This window comes from Hypanus sabinus, chromosome 14 (assembly GCF_030144855.1).
Source record: "Hypanus sabinus isolate sHypSab1 chromosome 14, sHypSab1.hap1, whole genome shotgun sequence".
Classification (NCBI taxonomy): Eukaryota; Metazoa; Chordata; class Chondrichthyes; order Myliobatiformes; family Dasyatidae; genus Hypanus; species Hypanus sabinus.
In genome coordinates, this window is record NC_082719.1 from 21,468,422 (window position 1) to 21,487,885 (window position 19,464).

At 40.2% G+C, this 19,464-nt stretch overlaps 1 protein-coding gene across 1 annotated transcript in view; it reads right to left on the bottom strand.

Moving 5' to 3' along the window:
* Nucleotides 1-729: 729 nt before the first annotated feature.
* LOC132405084 (collagen alpha-1(XXV) chain-like) overlaps nt 730-19,464 on the bottom strand; it is a 148,736-nt gene continuing 130,001 nt past the window's right edge. Inside the window, exons 26-30 of the mRNA XM_059989817.1 lie at nt 18,250-18,285; nt 17,275-17,328; nt 13,931-13,984; nt 9,453-9,497; nt 730-780 (exon numbers count right to left, since the gene is read on the bottom strand). Coding sequence (XP_059845800.1) covers nt 730-780; nt 9,453-9,497; nt 13,931-13,984; nt 17,275-17,328; nt 18,250-18,285 — 240 coding nt within the window. The remainder of the gene's footprint in view (nt 781-9,452; nt 9,498-13,930; nt 13,985-17,274; nt 17,329-18,249; nt 18,286-19,464) is intronic.

A 19,464-nucleotide genomic window follows, 5' to 3' on the forward strand; every position in this document is an offset into this window, starting at 1 on the left:
TTTACCAAGATAATGGCTGGATGCTTTCCCACACTAAATCCAAAATCCCTCCATTCCCTTAGTATCTGAAGATTTCTCAGTCTCTCTCCCTGATATATTCTGAATGACTTGATCTTTTCTGTCCTCATTCAAAGATCCATCACTGTCTGGTTAAAGAGAAGCCTTTTCATCTGCATGACGGCCATGAAACTCAAAGTTCAAAATAAATTTATTATCCAAGTCCACAGATGTTACCATTTACAACCCTGAGATTCATTTTCTTGCGGGCATACTCCATTAATCCATAACTGAATCAATGAAAGACCGCACCAACTTGAGCCTTCAACCGGCGTGCAAAAGACAGCAAACTGTGCAATTACCAAAAAAAGAAATAATAATAACAAAAATAAACAAATAAAAAATATGAAGAACGTGAGATGAAGAGCCCTTGAAAGTGAGTCCATGGGTTGTGGGAACACCTCACTGTAGAAAAGCCAGCTTTTCATGAAAGGAAAGTTGAAAAATTATGTGTTTGTGAAGGCCTGATGAAACATGAGTCTCAAGCAAAGTTTTTGCCTTCTGTTTAGAAATAGCAACTGCCTCTACAGAGCAGCAGGTGACCAAAGAAGTGGCATCCTGCTTTAATGACTACCATCAAGAAGCTCCGTACTGGTGTTTTGAGAGGATGGTGATTAACCATATCAGCTCCTGCCTGAGAAGTGACTTTGATCCACTCCAATTGGCCTATTGTCACCACAGGTGAACTGAAGGTGCTATTCCATTGGCTCCACCCTCGAACGTCTGGACCATGAAAAAGAATACAGCTCACTATTCAATACTATCCCTGGGCCTTGATACCTCCTTGTGCAATTGGATCCTTGATTTCCTCCCTTGCAGACCGCAGTCAGTTCAGACTGGCAACAACATCTCCTCCACAATCTCTATCAGCACAGGTACACCACAAGGCTGTGTGCCTAGCCCCCTGCTCTACTCACATTACACTCATGACTGTGTGGCTATGCACAGTTCAATGCCATATTGAAGTTTGCTGATGATGCCACTGTCACTAGCCGTATCAAAGGTGGTGATGAATCAGCATCCAGGAAAGAGATTGAAAGCTGACTGAATGATGCCACAATAAACACCTCTCACTCAGTGTCGGCAAAACCAAGGAGCTGATTATTGACTTCAGGAGGAATGACACTGGAGGTCCATGAGTCATTCCTCATCAGGGGATCAGATGTGGAGAGGGTCAGCAACCTTGAATTCCTCAGTGTTATTATTTTGGAGGATCTGCTCTGGGCCCAGCATGTAAGTACCATTACAAAGAGAGCACGGCAGAACTTCTACTTTCTTAGAAGCTTGCCAAGTTTTGGCATGTCATCTAAAACTTCGACAAACTTCTGTAGATGTATGGTGGAGAGTATACTGACTGGTTGCATCATGGTCTGGTATGGAAACACCAAAGTCCTTGAATAGAAAAGCCTACACAAGGAATGGATACAGCCAGTCAATCACAGGTAAAGCCCTCCCTCCCACCAAGCATATCTACATGAAGCACTGTTGCAGGACTCAGGTCATGCTCTCTTCTTGCTGCTGCCATTAGGAAGAAGGTACAAGAGCCTCAAGACTCACAACACCAGGTTCAGGAACAGTTATTACCCCTCAACCATCAGGCCTTTGAATCAGAGGGGCAACTTCACTCACCCCATCACTGAATTGTTCCCACAATCTGTGGATTAACTTTCAAGGACCTTCATCAAACGTTCTCAATATCTATTGCTCAGATATTTATGTACTTTTAATATTATTTCTTCTTTTTCTTTCTTTCTGTATTTGCACAGTTTGCTGTCTTTTGCACTCTGGTTGTCTGTCCTGTTGTGCGCAGTCTTTCATTGATTCTATTGTGCTTCTTTGTACTTACTGTGAATGCCCTCAAGAAAATGAATGTCAGGGTTATATTTGATGACAGATATGTACTGTGATAATAAATTTAATTTGAACTGCGAGTTACATGGCGGGAGTTTGTTGCTTTCTTCTGTATCGATCTTTACAAATCTCCATTCTCAACCCTCGTAACCTAAAGGCTCTTATTTTGAAGATGTGGACTTTATTCCAGACAAGTAAGAAGAATTAATAAGTGACATGGGAGGCTTTAGTCAGTATCATTTAGGAAATGATCGAGACTTGGTGCTGCAGGCCTCTCCATTAATTCTTAAAATTCTGAAACTAACACACGTGATCCATTAAGCAGATAACAACCACCCTTAGGTGGCTTTGCAGTCAAATTATTTCATAAGAAATGGTCATCAGTTGGGATTTGGGTCATGCTATTCTATTTGCAAAAATATTTTACATGGATTTAACACTGTAATGTAGAACTTGCTGTTTTATGATATTATCATTCATTAGTCATGTTCGTCCCTTGTTCTGTCAATCAGATTCAGCTCCATAGTTTAGGAATGTGAAAACCACAAAGTACTACTGCTATATAATTTATAACTTTTAACCAATTCAAGTTTAGCAATCATGAAAGAGCCTTGTTTGAAAGAGCCTAGCTATTTTTCAATGCACATTTCTAGACTGAAATCAAATATGTTGGCTAGAAATGAAAACAATGACATTTTCAGGATTTGGTACAAAATGAACATTAAAAATTGACAGTGAATATAACCATGCATAGTAACACATTCCATTTAATATCTTTAACTTGTTTTTTCGTTAGACTGAACACATCTGAACTGTGAAAGAAACAAGAGCAATACACCGGAGTTCTCGTATGTACATACACACCCGTCTGTGGCTCTATTGTCACTCTTGTTTGAGATGTACAGTAATCCCATCAAAATTATATCATTGTGATTGGTCAGTTGTAAAATTTGTGTAAAATTTACATCAACTTTTTTTATTATTTATAACTTTTCAAATAGCTAACATTGTAAAATTTGCCCTATTGGTACAATGAAGGTAAAGGGTATAACTGGTTACAGGTATGCATTTTATTTCACAAATGAAACAGAGATTGTATTAAAAGCTAAGAAGGGTTTTGGAAGCAACATGGGGTTCTAATACTGAAACGTTGAACTCTTTTGGAGTAAACTGCAATTTGTTAATGTAAGCCATTAACAAGGGGGTTAATCAGTGAGGGGGTTACTAGCATAAGCTTGGAATGGCTGAATTCAAGGAAGGAACTGTTTGTTACAATTGGTTGAGAAGTGTTAAGTAAGCAAGATTGTTCAAGTACTAGCAGAAGGAAATATTATGTCAAGATACAAATGTGCTGTAAAATTTCATATTTCTCATAGCATTTAATTTAAAAGTGTTTCTTTTCTCCAACCCCTTCCTCAGTAGTTTTCGAGATGATCAGCACAATCTGAAATTCTTCATTAGGGCACTTTCAACTGCTTAAAAGCCTGGACAACAGATATTTTATTTAATCTTTTGGAAAAAAAAATACCTGCCCTTTTGAAAATTGTGCTGCTGCTGTTATTATGGAAAATAATCATTAATTTAAAACACTCTGCTTTGTTTTCTAAGGGAGGTTTTAGTCTTCTGTGCCTTGGTTTATGAATTTGAGACAGAGAGAGCTGATTGATCTGTGAAGGAGGATTTTGTTTTGGCCTACAGTGATTCTAGCTAAGCCTTTCGATTGACCATTCCTCAAAGTGAAGACCCAGGTAATTTAACTGACTGTAAAGACTTTGCTGTTACACTATATGTTATATGTCTAATTGTATTCTGCCTGTCAGGAGAGGGCTTGAGAGTGTATATTTACACAGACCAAGTTCCTCTCTGCTGGGCAGATTTCACAAGGACCAATTTAAACACCAACCCACTCTGTCAATCACTGTGAAGGGTGATTAAAATGATCTCACTGGGTCTCACAAAAGATTAAGAAAAGGCTACCCTGTTATTACAAAGACAGGAATAGTTGGGACTTTAATTGCATGAAAAGTACTGCAGATGTGTTTTTTTCATGCTCTGCACTTAAGTGGATTCTTTTACAGACTTTTTTTTAAGAGTAAAACCCGTTTTGGATTTCTTGATGCAGTACATACATTGATTTTTCATTAACACTAAACCAGCTATTTGCAGCAGACGGCTTATTCCCTCCAACTTTCTCAGCGAGACACTAGAGAGAATTCAATAGCTTTCACATTATGCAGCAAACGACAGATATAGTTCTGTAAGTAAATAAAAAGCACACTCCTCTTGCAGTGGGATTTGTTAGCTGAAGGAGGGTATACTCATGCACGTGCATTACACCTAGAATGCAAAGACCGTTACTTTGCATTTTTTGCAGATTGCCTAATTAAAGATTGCATGCAGGGTTGGTAGGAAAAAGAATACTGTACCAATTGGCAAGGGGCATCCAGCCCATCCAGGCCAGGCTGACCTGGCTCCCCTTTTTCCCCCTTATTGCCGCGGAGACCCTGTTTATTGAAATTAACTTGCATTGTTATTGACAACGAATTGCTCTGCCTGTGGAGAGGCCAACACTTGATATTTCATAAACAGGAGAGAGAAGTAGCTACTGATTCCATGGGCACTTTGTGCAGGGAGGGGTTTCCATGATATTAGCCACTGTATTAACATACAAAGACTGGGTGACTGAGCACCATTTCTTCTGGTTTTGCACTTAAATGTTTCAACATTGCTTACTTTGAGGAACAACTCTCAGTTTGTAAATCTTTTTTAAGGGCAACCAGAAGTTTAGAATAAAAGATCCAATCTGTATCTCCAAAAATCAGGTACTTTGAAACAGTATAAACTTTTAAATATTTGATTTCTGTGAAGCTAATGAGAGTGGCTGACTTGAAACCCTCTTTGCGTGGATGGGGCAAATCTTGTGACCCCCTGTGAACAAATTGTCAGAGTACATCAGGGCAGACTTTGTTGATGCTTTTGTCAAAATCTTCAACAAAGTATTGGAGAAGTGGTTTTGATCTTTCTACGACTGAGGGATGCAGGAACAGAGTCTGCCTCTCTCTCTTGCTTGTCTTTTCATCTGATAGCAGTACACAGCAGAGACATACCAATGGGCAAGGTGCATCTAATCCAGGCGCACCCTGTTCTCCTTTCTCCCCCTTAGGCCCTTTTTTGCCTTTCTTTCCCTTTTCCCCCTGCGGACACAACGGTTTGGTCAATAAAGAAATTTTGTGAATTCAGACAATGCTACATGTACATGACGTCCACCAATTTGAACGCTCATAATTAAACAGTAAAGATAAATTGTGTTTAATGCCAGAAATATGCTCGCCGGTTATAAGGAGTAAAGGGATTGCAGTGAGGATAAGGAATGCTATTAGAAAAGGGAAATTAGTGAGGTTGCAGGAGTGAGTTATATTCAGAGAGAGGTAAAAACTTCAATTCTAATTCATTAGACTGTTCAAATTAAGGAGTAAAAAGATAAAGGATGGGGCAGGTCCATAGGTGGGAACCAATTTACTTGTGTTTCATGGGGCAGAGTGGGAAGGAGAAGGGTAGGCACCTCCAGGAAAGAGAAGCATGCTTCAGTCTGAGCAACAGGAAAACAAAGCACTTGAAAATAATAATCTTCATGGAGGAAGTGGCCCTTCACGTTTACCTAGGAATGCTTTTTGTAACTCGACAGAAATCTGGTGTCTCACTGCTGCAATAATTTGTGTTGCAGTCAGTGATCATTCAGAAGTACCGCCTAGGCAAAGCGAAAAGGACACTGCCTTGACCGACCAGACATAATGCTATTAGTAGTGCAATTTTGGATGCAAAATGGAAATGAAGTATGATTATTAAACAAGAGTGCACAGACCTCCTAATGTCAAAAGATATCCAACCAAAGTGAAACTCAGACTAAGGAGGGTATTGCACACACCCTCAGCGAATACAGTGCATAATGTACGCCACTTCGTGCTTCTCAAAATCTTCATTAATCCCGATATTTTATTTGTGGAATAATTTTAGAAGTGTAAATAAAGTTGCTTTCTAAGTCTCCAAAAGTTGCACGAATAAGCAATATATATATAGGTATGAAATTTTCATAAAGCCCATTTGTGCATTCAGTTTTTTTTGCTTGTCCAATGAAACATGCCAAAAATTTAGTTGATTTGACAGGCTGATTATGATCTTAGAAATATCACTGTAGGATAACTCAGACATTTAAAAAGGAGACCAGACAATGGATGGCACACAGGGTCCAGCTTCCTGAGTACATGCTATTGGCAGGAGTTACACAGCCTTGCAGCACATATCCCAAAACTGCACCAGCACTATCCTCAAGCCCCTCACATGTGCCGCCAGTGACTGAGGCTCCATGCCAGTGACATACACTCCATCAGCCTCACATGGGCTACAAGGGACATGGAGCTTAGGCACTTTGCACAAGAACTGATCTTAATAGATCATAGCTTACAGCCAATAACTTATAGACGCCAGTCCAATTAATGCGTTGCTTTGCAGACATAGTATTATTCCTCTCCGCAATTTGGAAAGGGTCAGGTAGTTACTTAAAACAAATAGGCTGACACGAAGTGAACAGAGGAATGCCATGTGACTGTCCATCCAATGACAGTGCCAATTTCTATGTTCATACGAATGGATGGCATGATTGGTGAGTACAGTTTACATAAAATGGACGATTCATGCAATCTGCCTGAGAGCTCTGGAGGGAAAGTTCATACACTTCATAAGGAGACTGCACCAGGAACAGATACAGTCCTTAAAGAGCTCTGGATGGACAGATATTATGCATTCTACAGTGCTTTCTGGTCACTAGGGAGGTGAAGATTTAGCTCATGCGATTCGGACAGTGCAGTGAAATTATAGATGGATAGCTCATTCAGTTTATGATTGCTCTATAATTAATCCGAATGACAGAGGCCCCAGAATTCCTTATTATCAGGCTCATCAGCCCCTTTCCAGCTTTAAGTACTTGTTACAAGGTGCTTGTCACAGCAATCACTCAGTCTCTGTGGGCATGTCCCTTCAAGTTGAGCTTTGAGTGCCACAGACTGTAAATACAACTCAGTCAGATACTCAGTCACTGTAACTACATCATGTGCCCAGTCTACAAATTCAATATAAGTCTCAGCCTAGTAAGCCATAAGACCATAAGATACCAGGACAGAATTAGGCCATTTGGCCCATTGAGTCTGCTCTGCTATTTCATCAAAGCTGATCCAATTTTCCCCTCAGCCCCAGTCTCCTGCCTTCTCCCCGTATCCCTTCATGTCCTGACCAATCAAGAATCTAAATATACATAAAGACTTTGCATCCGCAGCTGCCAGTGGTAAAGAATTCCACATTCATCACTTTCTGGCTAAAGAAATTGCTCCTCGTCTCCATTCTGAAAGGATGCCCCTCTATTCTGAGGCTCTGCCCTCTGATGTTAGACTTTCCCACCATAGGAATCATCCTCTCCACATCCACTTCATCAAGGCCTTTCATCATTTGACAAGTTTCAATGAGGTCACCCCTCATTCTTCTGAATTCTAGCAAATACAGGCCCAGAGCCATCAAATGCTTTTCATATGACACGCCATTTAATCCTGGAATCGTCTTTGTGAACCTCCTTTGAATCCTCTCCAGTTTCAGCACATCCTTTCTAAGATAAGGGGCCCAAAACTGCACACAACACTCCAAGTGAGGCCTTACCAATGTTTTATAAAGTCTCAACATTACATCCTTGCTTTTACATTCTAGTCCTCTTGAAATGAATGTTAACATCACATTTGCCTTCCTCACCACAGACTCAACCTGCAAATTAACCTTTAGGGAATCCTGAACAAGGAACCCAATTCCTGTTCCACCTCAGTTTTTTTTTGTATTTTTTCTCCATTTAGAACATAGTTAACCTTTTCATTTCTTCTACCAAAGTGCATGACCGTACACTTCCCGATGTTGTATTCCAGCTGCTATTGCTTTGCCCATTCTCTTAATCTACCTAAATCTTCTGTAGACTTCCTCAAAACTACCTGCCCCTCTACCTACCCTAATATCATCTGCAAACTTTGCAACAAAGTCATCAATTCTATCATCCAAATCTTTGACATATAATGTAAAAAAAATTGGTCCTATACATACCTTTGTGGAACACCACTAGTCACCAGTCTCCAACCAGAAAAGGCTCCCTTTATTCCCACTCTTTGCCTCCTGCCAATCAGCCACTACTTTATCCATGCTAGAATCTTTCCTGTAATACCATGGGCTTGTAGCCTCATCTGTGGCACCTTGTCAAAGGCCTTCTGAAAATCAAAGTGCACACAACATCAACCAGTTCTCCTTTGTTTATCCTGCTTGTTATTTCTTCAGAGAATTCCAACAGATTTGTCAGGAAAGATTTTCTCTTGAGGAAACCATGCTGAGATTATGGCCTATTTTTATCACATGCCTGAGACCTCACCCTTAATAATCGACTCCAACATCTTCCCATCTACCGAGGTCAGACTAACTGGCCCATAGTTTCCTTTCTTCTTCTCTCTTCCTTCTTGAAGAGTGGAGTGACATTTTCAATTTTCCAGTCTTCTGGAACCATCCCAGAACCTAGTGATTCTTGAAAGATCATTACTAATGCCTCCACAATCTCTTCAGCCACCTCTTTCAGAACTCTGGGGTGTACACAGTCTGGTCCAGGTGACTTACCTTTCAGTTTCCCAAGAACCACCTCTCTAGTTATGTCAACTTCACACACTTCATGACCCCTGACACCTTCCACCATACTGCTAATATCTTCCACAGTGACTGATGCAAGATGTTTATTCAGTTTGTCTGCTATTTTGTTTTCCTGATTCCTACCTCTCCAGCTTTATTTTCCAGCAGTCCAATATCCACCCTCGCCTCCCTTTTACACTTTACTTATCTGAAGAAACTTTTGGTATCCTCTTTAAAATTATTGGGTAGCTTCGTAGAAACCTAGCTTTGGTTTATTTCTCTCAATTGCAATAACAACTTGTACACAAAATATTATATTCATAAACTGAGCTAGATAATTTCAGCAATTCCCTGTATAAACGAACTACTTTAAGCTCAAAGGCAAAAAAAGACTGAGCATTTCACCATAGAGAACTGTACACCCTGATGTTCAGCTTTCAATTCAGATGAAAATAACAGTAAAACAATTAGCCAAGTCGTAATACTACCATTTTATTCCATTGAACTTTGAGTACACTGCATTTAAAATACGTGGCCTCTAAAGTTTAGTCGAACTTTAAAGATCTTGGTATGAAATGGGGAATACCCTTATGAATTTAACTGTGACAAACACCTTTTGCGAAGTAGTTATTTTACCTCACCACATTTAGTTGTACTTGCAAGTTTGCATATTTATAAAGTAAATTGAGGTCATCTTTTTTCACGACGTTGTGTTTTACAGAAGGCAACTTAAAAAGGAATACTGGAGCTCTGTGCATCTTGGTGTCATGCCCACAGAACACTTCAACCGATAGAATACACACTAGTATGTGGACAAGTATTAATGAACATATATGTAGTGTCACCTTTTCTCCCCTCTCTCCTCTATCTCCTTTAGGACCAGAAAAGCCCTGAAAGACAAAAACATATACACATCAAAATGACCATAGGTATTTTAAATTAGAGCTTGGAAAAGATAATAAAATTGGCCACAAAGCTGTCTATTTGGATACATTTTTAGAGTCAATTGAGTATTTGACACACAAGATGAGTTTGCTTCATTCTCCTCTTGCTTCTTACTCAAAGCATGTGAACTCCATAAGCTTGGGATGGAATTCAGGTGACTAGAGCTGTGAGTCAGTGGCACTTCCTGTGTCACTGTGTCAGTCTATGACCTGAATGCTCTGCTGGAGTACATACCTTGCTTGAATGAATATTTTCATTCAGGATAGCTTACCAACTTTCCTCTTTCACACACAACACACACAATTATTTTAATCTTTCATCAAATTTCTGATACCTGGAATTTTCCTTGTTGTTTGCCCCTAAACTTTCACATTGACGTATGATCCCAAAAGGGCACGTTGAAAGTAGTTAAAATTCAACGTTCCTAATGAAAAAGTTATAAATTCTAATGTTCTCACTTAACCGAACAAAATAGGAATCCTGTAGATCCTCACTTTCAAGGACTCTTCATCTCATTTATTGTTTATTTATTTAGTTATTATTATTATTTCTTTCTTTTTGGATTTGCACAGTTTGCTGTCTTTTACACACTGGTTGAATGCCCAGGTTGGTTCAATCTTTCATTGATTCTATTATGGTTATTAACCTATTACTGAGTATGCCCACAAGAAAATTAACCTCAGGGTTGTATATGGTGAGATATGTATATATATGTACTTTGTTAATAAATTTGCTTCAAACTTTGAACAAAGCAGACACAAACAGAATATAAAGGAAAAATAACTTACATCCAACCCTGGGTCTCCATCAATACCCTATCAAGAAACAACATATACATAATGATTGACATAAAAACGTCCAAATTTTATGCTGAATCCTCAGTGTTCTCAAGGATGCAATTTCCTGGTGGATACTTTTGAATCTGCTTTATTCAATACTGCTAAAGGCTGTGCAAATCCTTCAAAAAGTCCATTATAAATCTTTTCTTGTTGGCATAATTGGTTTTGAAGGCTACTGTAACACTACTACATCATTAAAGGCTACTTAATTCTGAATGAAATTTAACTAAACACAAGCAGGTGGTTTTACACAGACTTATCCAGTCCTGAAGGGTCTCAGCCTGAAACATTGACTATTTGTTCATTTCCATAGATGCTGCCTGGCCTGCTGAGTCCCTCCATCAGTTTGTGTGTGTTGCTCTGGATTTCCAGCATCTGCACAATTTCTTTTCTTTAAGATTTATCCACAGCAGCTCGGCAGGAGAACCATGGAAAAGCTTAGTAAAACATGCACCCTGTTCTCACAGGAATTCCCTGACTATCACAGAGGTGTATAGTGAAATTCCGTTTATATTTAGAGATGCAACATGTTGCAAGTCCAGAGGAGGTTCACATGATGATTCCAGGAATGAAAGGGTTATCATACAAGGAATGTTTGATGGCTCTGGGTCTGTACTCGCTGGAATTCAGAAGGATGAGGGGGGATCTCATTGAAACCTTTTTAATGTTGAAAGGCCTGGACAGAGTAGATGTGGAAAGGATGTTTCCCATGGTGGGAAAGTCCAGGACAAGAGGGTTGATGCACCATCAATAACTCACTCTGAGACATAAGGCGAGATATCGGCTTTTATTGACTGGAAGAAGGAACAAGCAGTGAGAGACCACCATACTACATCCTGGAGACTGAGAGGCCAGGCTCAGGCCTCAGATCGCCTTTATACAGGGGTCTGTGGGAGGAGCCACAGGAGCAGTCAGCAGGGGGCGTGTCCAGACAGGTATATGTAGTTCACCACAAGGGTACAAGATAGAGGGGTGTCCATTCAAAACAAAAGTGCAGAAAAATTTCTTTAGCCAGAGGGTGGTGACTTTATGAAATTCATTGACACATGCAGCTGTGGAGGGCAGGTCATTGGGTGTATTTAAGACAGAAATTGATAGGTTCTTGATTGGACATGGCATCAAAGGTTACAGGGAGAAGGCTGGGAACTGGGATTGAAGAGATAGAAAAAAGGATCAGCCATGATTGAACTCCATGGGCCAGATGGCCTATTCTGCTCCTGTGTCTCATATTGCTTTGAAGGAATGATCATTACATCTGGTGTCAAATAAACAGCAGTACCTGCAGCAATTCAATTAGACTGTAGTTTTAGCACTGCCTAGAAATAGAGCAACCGTTTTTATCATTTAGATGCAAAATAGTAATAAGGGATCTGGGAATACAGGCCCATAGTTCATTGGGAGTGGTTTCACAGGAAGAGAGGGTTGTAAGAAAACTTCTGGCACATTGACCTGCATGGATCAAATTAATGAGAACAGGAAATGGGGTGTTATGTTGAAGTTGTATAAGATGCTGGTGAGGCCTAATTTAGAATATTGTGTGCAGTTTTGGTCACCTACCTAGAGGAGAGATATCAATAAGGTTGAAAGAATAGAGAGAAAATTTACAAGGATGTTTCCAGGGCTGAAGGACCTGAGTTATAAGGAAAGACTGAATAGGTTAGAACTTCATTCCTTGGAATGTAGAAGTCGGAGAGGAGATTTGATGGAGGAATAGGAAAATATGAGGGGTACGGATAGGGTAAATGCAAGCAGGCTTTTTCCACTGAGGTTGGGTGGGACTATAATTACAGGTCATGGGCTAACGGTGAAAGGTGAAAAAGTTTAAGGGGAACATGAGGGGAAACTTCTTCACTCAGAGGGTCGGGAGAGTGTGGAATGAGCTGCCTGAGCAAGTGGTGCATGTGAGCTAAATTTCAACATTTCAGAGAAGTTTGGATAGGCACATGGATGGGAGGGGAATGGAGTGCTGTGGTCCTAGTGCAAGTTGATGGGAGTAGGCAGTTTGAATGGTTCAGCACAGACTAGATGGGCTAAAGGGCCTGTTTCTTTGGCTCTACAAGACAATAATATTCCTCGGTTGTTGATTTTTTGATATTGTTGAAGGACTGCAGTGAAAGTAAGTTCTTGCTGGTACAGTCATATAACAGTTTCCTACTGGTATATCCTACTGGCCTGTAGCCAGTTACATTCACTACTACAGGAACAGCTCCTCGCAAGCATTGTTCAATGCAATGCATTTTGAGAGCATCCTGTAAATCTTGGATGATCCATTTCCACAGATTATTGGCCAGCTGGGGAAGGTGACAAGTGACACAGACTAGATGGTGCAGCAGGTATCTGGCAAAAAATGATGGGAACAGGGACATCAGTCTTTACACTTTGGGTATGGAATAGCGGGAAAACCACGTGGACATCAACTTCAGCCAATCAAGTGTAATCTGTTTCCATGTTTACAAATAAATTGTCCCACTTAAAAAGATAAAGAAACAATAGTAAAGTTTAAAGAGGTCAAATAGATACAATAGGACATTGTCAATATATGTAACTTCAAAATAAAATTACACAGAATGCAGAGGAACAAGGGCAACATCAAAGGGAAATTCAGATTTGCTTAAGTAAATGTTTCATGTTTTTTGTTCTTATTTTAAAATACTTTGGGATTTGTGTGTGTTGCTCAAGATTTCCAGCAACAGTGGAATCTTTTGTGTCTCTGAAGTAGCACGACGGGGAGACCAGGCTGCAGGATTTGTAACAAGGTGAAGGATGCACTGAAGCACGAGACAGAGGGATTAGGGGACAAGAGACTCCTACCTACCACTCCCAGATAAACTACAGGGCCAGTGGGAACAGAAAGTCTACAGGGGGAAGATGTATCCCTTCATGCCCTGACTCATCAAGAATCTATCAGCCTCTGCCTTAAATAGATCCACTGACTTGGCCTCCACAGCCACAGGTGGTAATGAATTCCACAAAATCACCACTCTCTGGCTGAAGAAATTCATCCTCATCTCCGTTCTAAATGGACAGCCCTCTATTCTGATGCTGTGTCCTCTTGGCTTGGACTCTCCTGCCAAAAATCATCCTCTCTACATACTTTATTGAGACCTTTCAGCATTCAATAGTTTCAATGAGATTTCCCGCCCCCCCCCCCCCAACATTCTGGAATTCCAGTGAGTACAGGCCCAGAGCCATCAAATGCTCTTCATATGACAAGCCTTTCAATTCTAGAATCATTTTTGTGAACATCCTTTGAACCCTCTCCAATGTCAGCACATCCTTTCTTAGATACGGGGCCCAAAACTGCTCACAACACTCCAAGTGAGGTCTCACCAGTGCCTTAGAAAGCCTCAGCATTACATCCTTGCTTTTATATCCTAGTCCAATCGAAATGAATGCTAACATTACATTGGCCTTCCTCACCACTAACTCAACTTGCAAGTTAATCTTTAAGGTAAATTCATAAAGTTGACATTAATTACATTGTACAACTTGGTGTCTATTTCCTCTCAGTTACATAAACTGGCACTACATTTACTTACAGGTAAACCTGTAGGTCCTCTTGGCCCAGGGTTACCAAGACCTCCTTTATCACCCTGAAATGACAATGATTTTAATATTTAAATCATGTACCATTTATAAAAAGCATTAGTAAAATTTTTGGTATATTTGGTGTAGCAGAGCTGACAGATGTCAAGTAGAGCAAAGCTTAGAAAGAACACAGAGAGAGCCACATTGATTATTAGCAATGAAAAGCTGGAATGAAAACCATCAATGGTGAAGGTCACTTGTTTGTGTTTTTTAAATAAAAGTGCAGCAGCGATTCAAGCATACACTTTCGGAGTCTTTTACCAGATAAGGTATCTGGCTTCCTGCAAGTGAGGAAATCTCTGGCATCAGCAGAGTTTTCCAATCTCCACCTGCAAAACAGCTCTACCTTTCCAAATGTATGACTGTCACTTTCAACATTAGAAAGAAATTTAGTTGATCACTTTGTATTAAAAGAAATAACACAGCAGATGAAATTCACCAACTTTCCTATTGTATGGACAATATGCTACATTGAATACTATTTATTACCTGGTTACATAAGGCTACTTTTGATCTCATCAACCAACTTTGAAAATTCCTAAAATCTGATACATAATCATGAAATCGATTCATTATGGGGAATAATCCATTTGTATAAATCAACAGTTCATAAACAATTTATTCTGTCCTCTTTGTATTAGAAATTGTGTGGTTTAAGAGTACAATGCATGCAATATAGTGCAAGCAGTTATAAGAGTTTTAGAAAAGTACAGCACAGAAACAGAACCTTCGGCCCATCTAGTTCATACCCAACCATTTAAACTGCCTACTCCCATCAAGCTGCATTGGGTCCATACCTCTCCATAACCTTACCATCCATGTACCAATTTAAACTTCTCTTAAACATTGAAATCAAGTTTGCATGCACCACTTGTAATGGCAACTCATTCCACACTCTCACCGCCCTCTGAGTGAAGAAATTTCCCCTCATGTTCCCCTTAAACTTTTCACCTTTCACCCTTCTCCTCTAGTTGTAGTCACACTAAATCTCAGTGGAAAAAAAGCCTGCTTGCATTTACCCATCAATGCCCCACATAATTCTGTATACCTCCACCAAACCTCCTCTCAATCTTCTACATTACAAAGAATAAAGTTCTAACCTAATCAACCTTTTCAGATAACTCAGGTCCTCCAGACCCTGCAAATTCTTTGTAAATTTTCTCTGTACTCTTTCAACCTTGTTTACTTGTTTTGCTGGGTCTGGAGGACGAGTAGGTAGGTGATCAAAACTGCACACAATGCTCTAAATTAGGCCTCACCAATGTCTTATACAACTTCAACTGTTCAGAGTTTTGGAGAATATGCAACTTATCTGTTATAACATATAGTGCTGCTGTTATAAGGACCAAATTAAATATCATAACCTGAGTTTCTTTAATAGGTGAAACTAGACAAGCATTAGTCCAACAATAATGGAATTTTAAATAGAAATTATATTGAGCATAAATAAAGTTTCTGCAAGTTTTACTGCAGTTAATAAAACTCATTCTTGTGGAGCCTGGCTGTGCCCAGAGCCATGTCCCTTGTCTAAAAAAACCATGAGACCTGCTTCAGCCTGGATGAAGCTGATCTTCTTGATTTTTGTTGTAGCTTCACACATTTGGGAAAGTCAACAGCATTCTATTATAGACGACGGAAAGCTGTGTCAGACAGTGAGCTGCTTGCTGAAGGATATCCAGCCTCTGACATGCTCTTGTAGCCAAGGTATTCATATGGCTGATTCAGCTGAGCTTCTGGTCCATGGTGACCTTCAGGATATTGATGGTAGGGGATTTGGAGATAGTCCTCAAATTACAAGGGTAGGTGGTCAGACTATCTACTGTTGGAGATTATTATTGCCTAGTGCTTTTATGAAGCCAATATTACTTGCTACTTATCAGCCCATGCTTGAATGTTGTTTAACTCTTGCTTTTTATGGATGTGGACTGCTTCAGCAGCCAAGGAGAAAGGTAAATCAGATGGATGTCTCAGCATCACTCCAGTTCGAATGTGGACATTGCAGAGACACTCCCAGACCAATTAACCTTGCAATGTTCTCTGCACAAACATGGTGTAAAAACTGGAAGATGTACCCATGGACTAGTCAAGCAGCAGCCTGATTTTGTTGCACTGAAAAGATCTTACATCATATTCAATGTTCCAAACTCTGCCATCATAATCCCAGGTTATGTTTGGTTCCACCAGGAGTTTGGAGGACAGATCTAACAAATGTGGTATACATGTTGGAGGAAGTCCTCTATGTTGACTCTGGACCCCATGAAATGTCATGATATCAGGTTAATCCTGGGGAAAAAGGGCATCCTGATCCTCAGTTGACGAACAACACAGGGAGGAAGAGGAGTTTAACTTTCTAGGTTAGGGGAAGCATTACAGGAAACTGCTGGGTGGGATCAATCTTATCACAGTGAAGCCCTTGAGCTCCTCACACTTGCTGAAGAGAGATAAAGATTTAAAAAGACAGTTACAGTCGAATAAGGAAGACAGAGGTTAAATTTACTTTTCCAACACTTTGTTGCAATAATGACAAAGGTTCATTGAAAGAGATGAAATTGCTTTCTGTTGTCTGACCAGATCTAGCAGTGACTGAATGAAGCAGACAACTTCAGTATTCATTTAAATCCCTGCCTCCGGGATGGAGGGGTAGGAATAATAACTCTTGCACCGGGAGCTCAGCCAGGGTGAGCGAGACAGTAGTTTCAGAAGGAATCAGGACCACAGGTGGAGGTAAGGTTTTTGTTAACAGATTGGAAGTAAAATGTGTTACAGTTACAGAGCAAATCATTGCAATATTGAATGGGTAGAATTGACTGAGTATGGAGAGCTTTAACTAGAAATGGCCACAAATAGAATTAGAGCCAGGGGTTGCTAAGGACAGATGTGAGTGGAGGAGAAAGCAATGACATGACTTTATGTGGCTAGTCAGTGCCTGTCATTACAGTGATAATGGCCAATGAGGTGGCAAGGTCAGGTTGTGATCTTAAATATTGGTTGGATGTTTGAATAAGGGAAGGAAGGATTAAAGGGTGATAAAAGGGCTGCCCTGCTGTTTCTGACACAGCATCTCATCTGGGTCCAGATATGAAATTGTTATCAACGCGGAGAAAAGGGATGAACAAATAAAAAAGGGGGAGGTCTCAAGAAAAGTAAACAATACAAAAATCAGAATAGAGCAAAGACTGTGGAAAGGATAATATCACATTCAGAATTCTCAGCATTTCTAGCACTGTATTTCTATTGTACATTATGTGCTCCTTACTAACTTACATAAGGCACCGTAAACAGTTGGACAACTTACTCTGTCTCCCTTTGGGCCTGCTGGGCCTGGGGGCCCCGATGCACCATCCATACCCTTTGAAGACAAAGAGAAAAGTTAATTGCGGTCAATGTCCCTGTCATCCTATTAAAAGACCAACAGGTCTGTCACCTCTGGTGGACAACGTTGAAATAAACCTGCTCACGTCCATGAGAACTACCTTGGAGAGTTCTGCCCTAATATTAGCAGTTGAATGTTTCCAAACAGGCAGGGGTAGTGAAGTATCAGATGGCCTTCCCACATTCCCACTGCTTTCTTTATCATTTGCTCAACTGTGATGCCCGATGCATGCATTGTTCGTGAAAATACCTTCATGATGAAGATGATCAGAGAATCGCCTTGTGGATGCAACATCCTCTAAATTGGCTGAGAGCAAACTCACTTTGCCCCAGCTGGATCAATTACAGAAGAGGGGTCTTCACAATTCAGTTCAAATTCCAGGTTTTTTTTATTGGTTAATTTTGCCAGGGACCTTACAAAGGTTCAATTATGGGGCATCTATGATTTTCTAAAGGACAATATTAACTACCACGCGTGGGAATCCACACAGGCACATACATACTTGCGTTTGGTAAAATGAAAACGCTTTGCTTTTTACTCCACAGATCCATATTTTATTTGTTTGGAGCATCGCATGACTGTGTGGGTCGTATTGCCCTGATACGGCCTTTGAGAATGTACAATGCTCAGGGGGTTTGTAACACCGGCTCTCTCTCCCTTTCTCACTTTATTTTGAAACATTGTTGGACAGAAATGATAGTGAGTAAAGGCAGATTAGTCAAAAGGACTTGCCAGTGTTGTACACTGAACCGTGAGTGATGCATGCATAGAGAGTGGAGTGAGTGTGAAGGCAGTGATTATCAGCGCAGGCTGTTTACCAGCTCTAGTAGACTGCCAGCATCAAGCAGAAAGGAGACAGTCAAAGAGAAGGACAAATTACAAATGTGACTCACTCACCCGCTGTCCTGGCAGTCCATCTAAGCCAGATGCACCCTGCGTAATTTGTGTCATTAGAGGGGTGGGTAAGAGGAACACGATTACACGATTTTAGTGCACAATGGTTAATGATCATAAACAACTTCACACAAGGAAGATGGGAATTCCTGATTCACTTGTGTATTAAATATGAATCACAGACACAAAAAGACTCAAAACATATATGAAATTTATATAAAAAACAGGGAATAAATGAAGTTACATGACACCACAGTTAATTATTCTGAAACAGTTGTAGGTGGAAAGTGTGTAATGGATTGCCTTAAATCCAGGATTTCCTACCTCCTACAGCTGGTTCTATGAAACAAAAATAAGAGAAGACTTCCTTGTGCAGCAGATACAACTACATTATAAACATACTTAGAAAGAACGTGTTTACAGTTTGATTATATCTAGACCACATAGAAAACCTCTTCACATTCATTGCCATCATCGGTGCTCATTAACGACTGAAATACTGAGACTTTCCTGCTTAAATATATGTGGCTCTTTTTTTGCTGGCTTGTGAACTGTGCTGGTCTCGATGAAATGATACAAGACGATAAACCCACCCCGTGATAAAAAGGCCTAAGAATTCAAACAAAGATGCCTTTACTTCAAACCCATCGTTACAGCGTTCTTGGGAACAAACCATTCCTAGCTAGTCTACAAAACAAGCAAAACAAACACAAGGTTAGCAAAAAAAGAGAGAAAAAAATCAAAATTAAGAAGACAAATTTAAAACCACTGGCCTGGAAGTCTGATTTTGTAGAATCACGCTGTTGTGATGACTCAACTTAAGCATTAGACGCATAACAAATGATATTGATTCCAGGTGATGCTTCTTTAATAGCATTGTTCAGGAAATTAATTCTATAAAGCCTGATCTTTTAATCCCCTGAAGCCAATAATCCTGAGCAGTGACCTGATCACCAGGCCTGCAGCCCATTGCCCCAATCCTAACGGGCAAAATTACCCAACCTTGGCAATTCTACTCTCAGACCTGTTGCTCTTTCCTCAACCCCATTGCCACCTTCTTGACCCTGAAAGTGACTCTCATTGAACGAAATCTTGCTCTTAACTAATAACCTGGCCTCCTGTCCTTGAGTCTTGTGCCCCCACTTGCCAATTGTGATCACAACACATACTGACTGTTCCCAACTGGTCTCAGTACAGAGCGTTAACTTGACTCACTCC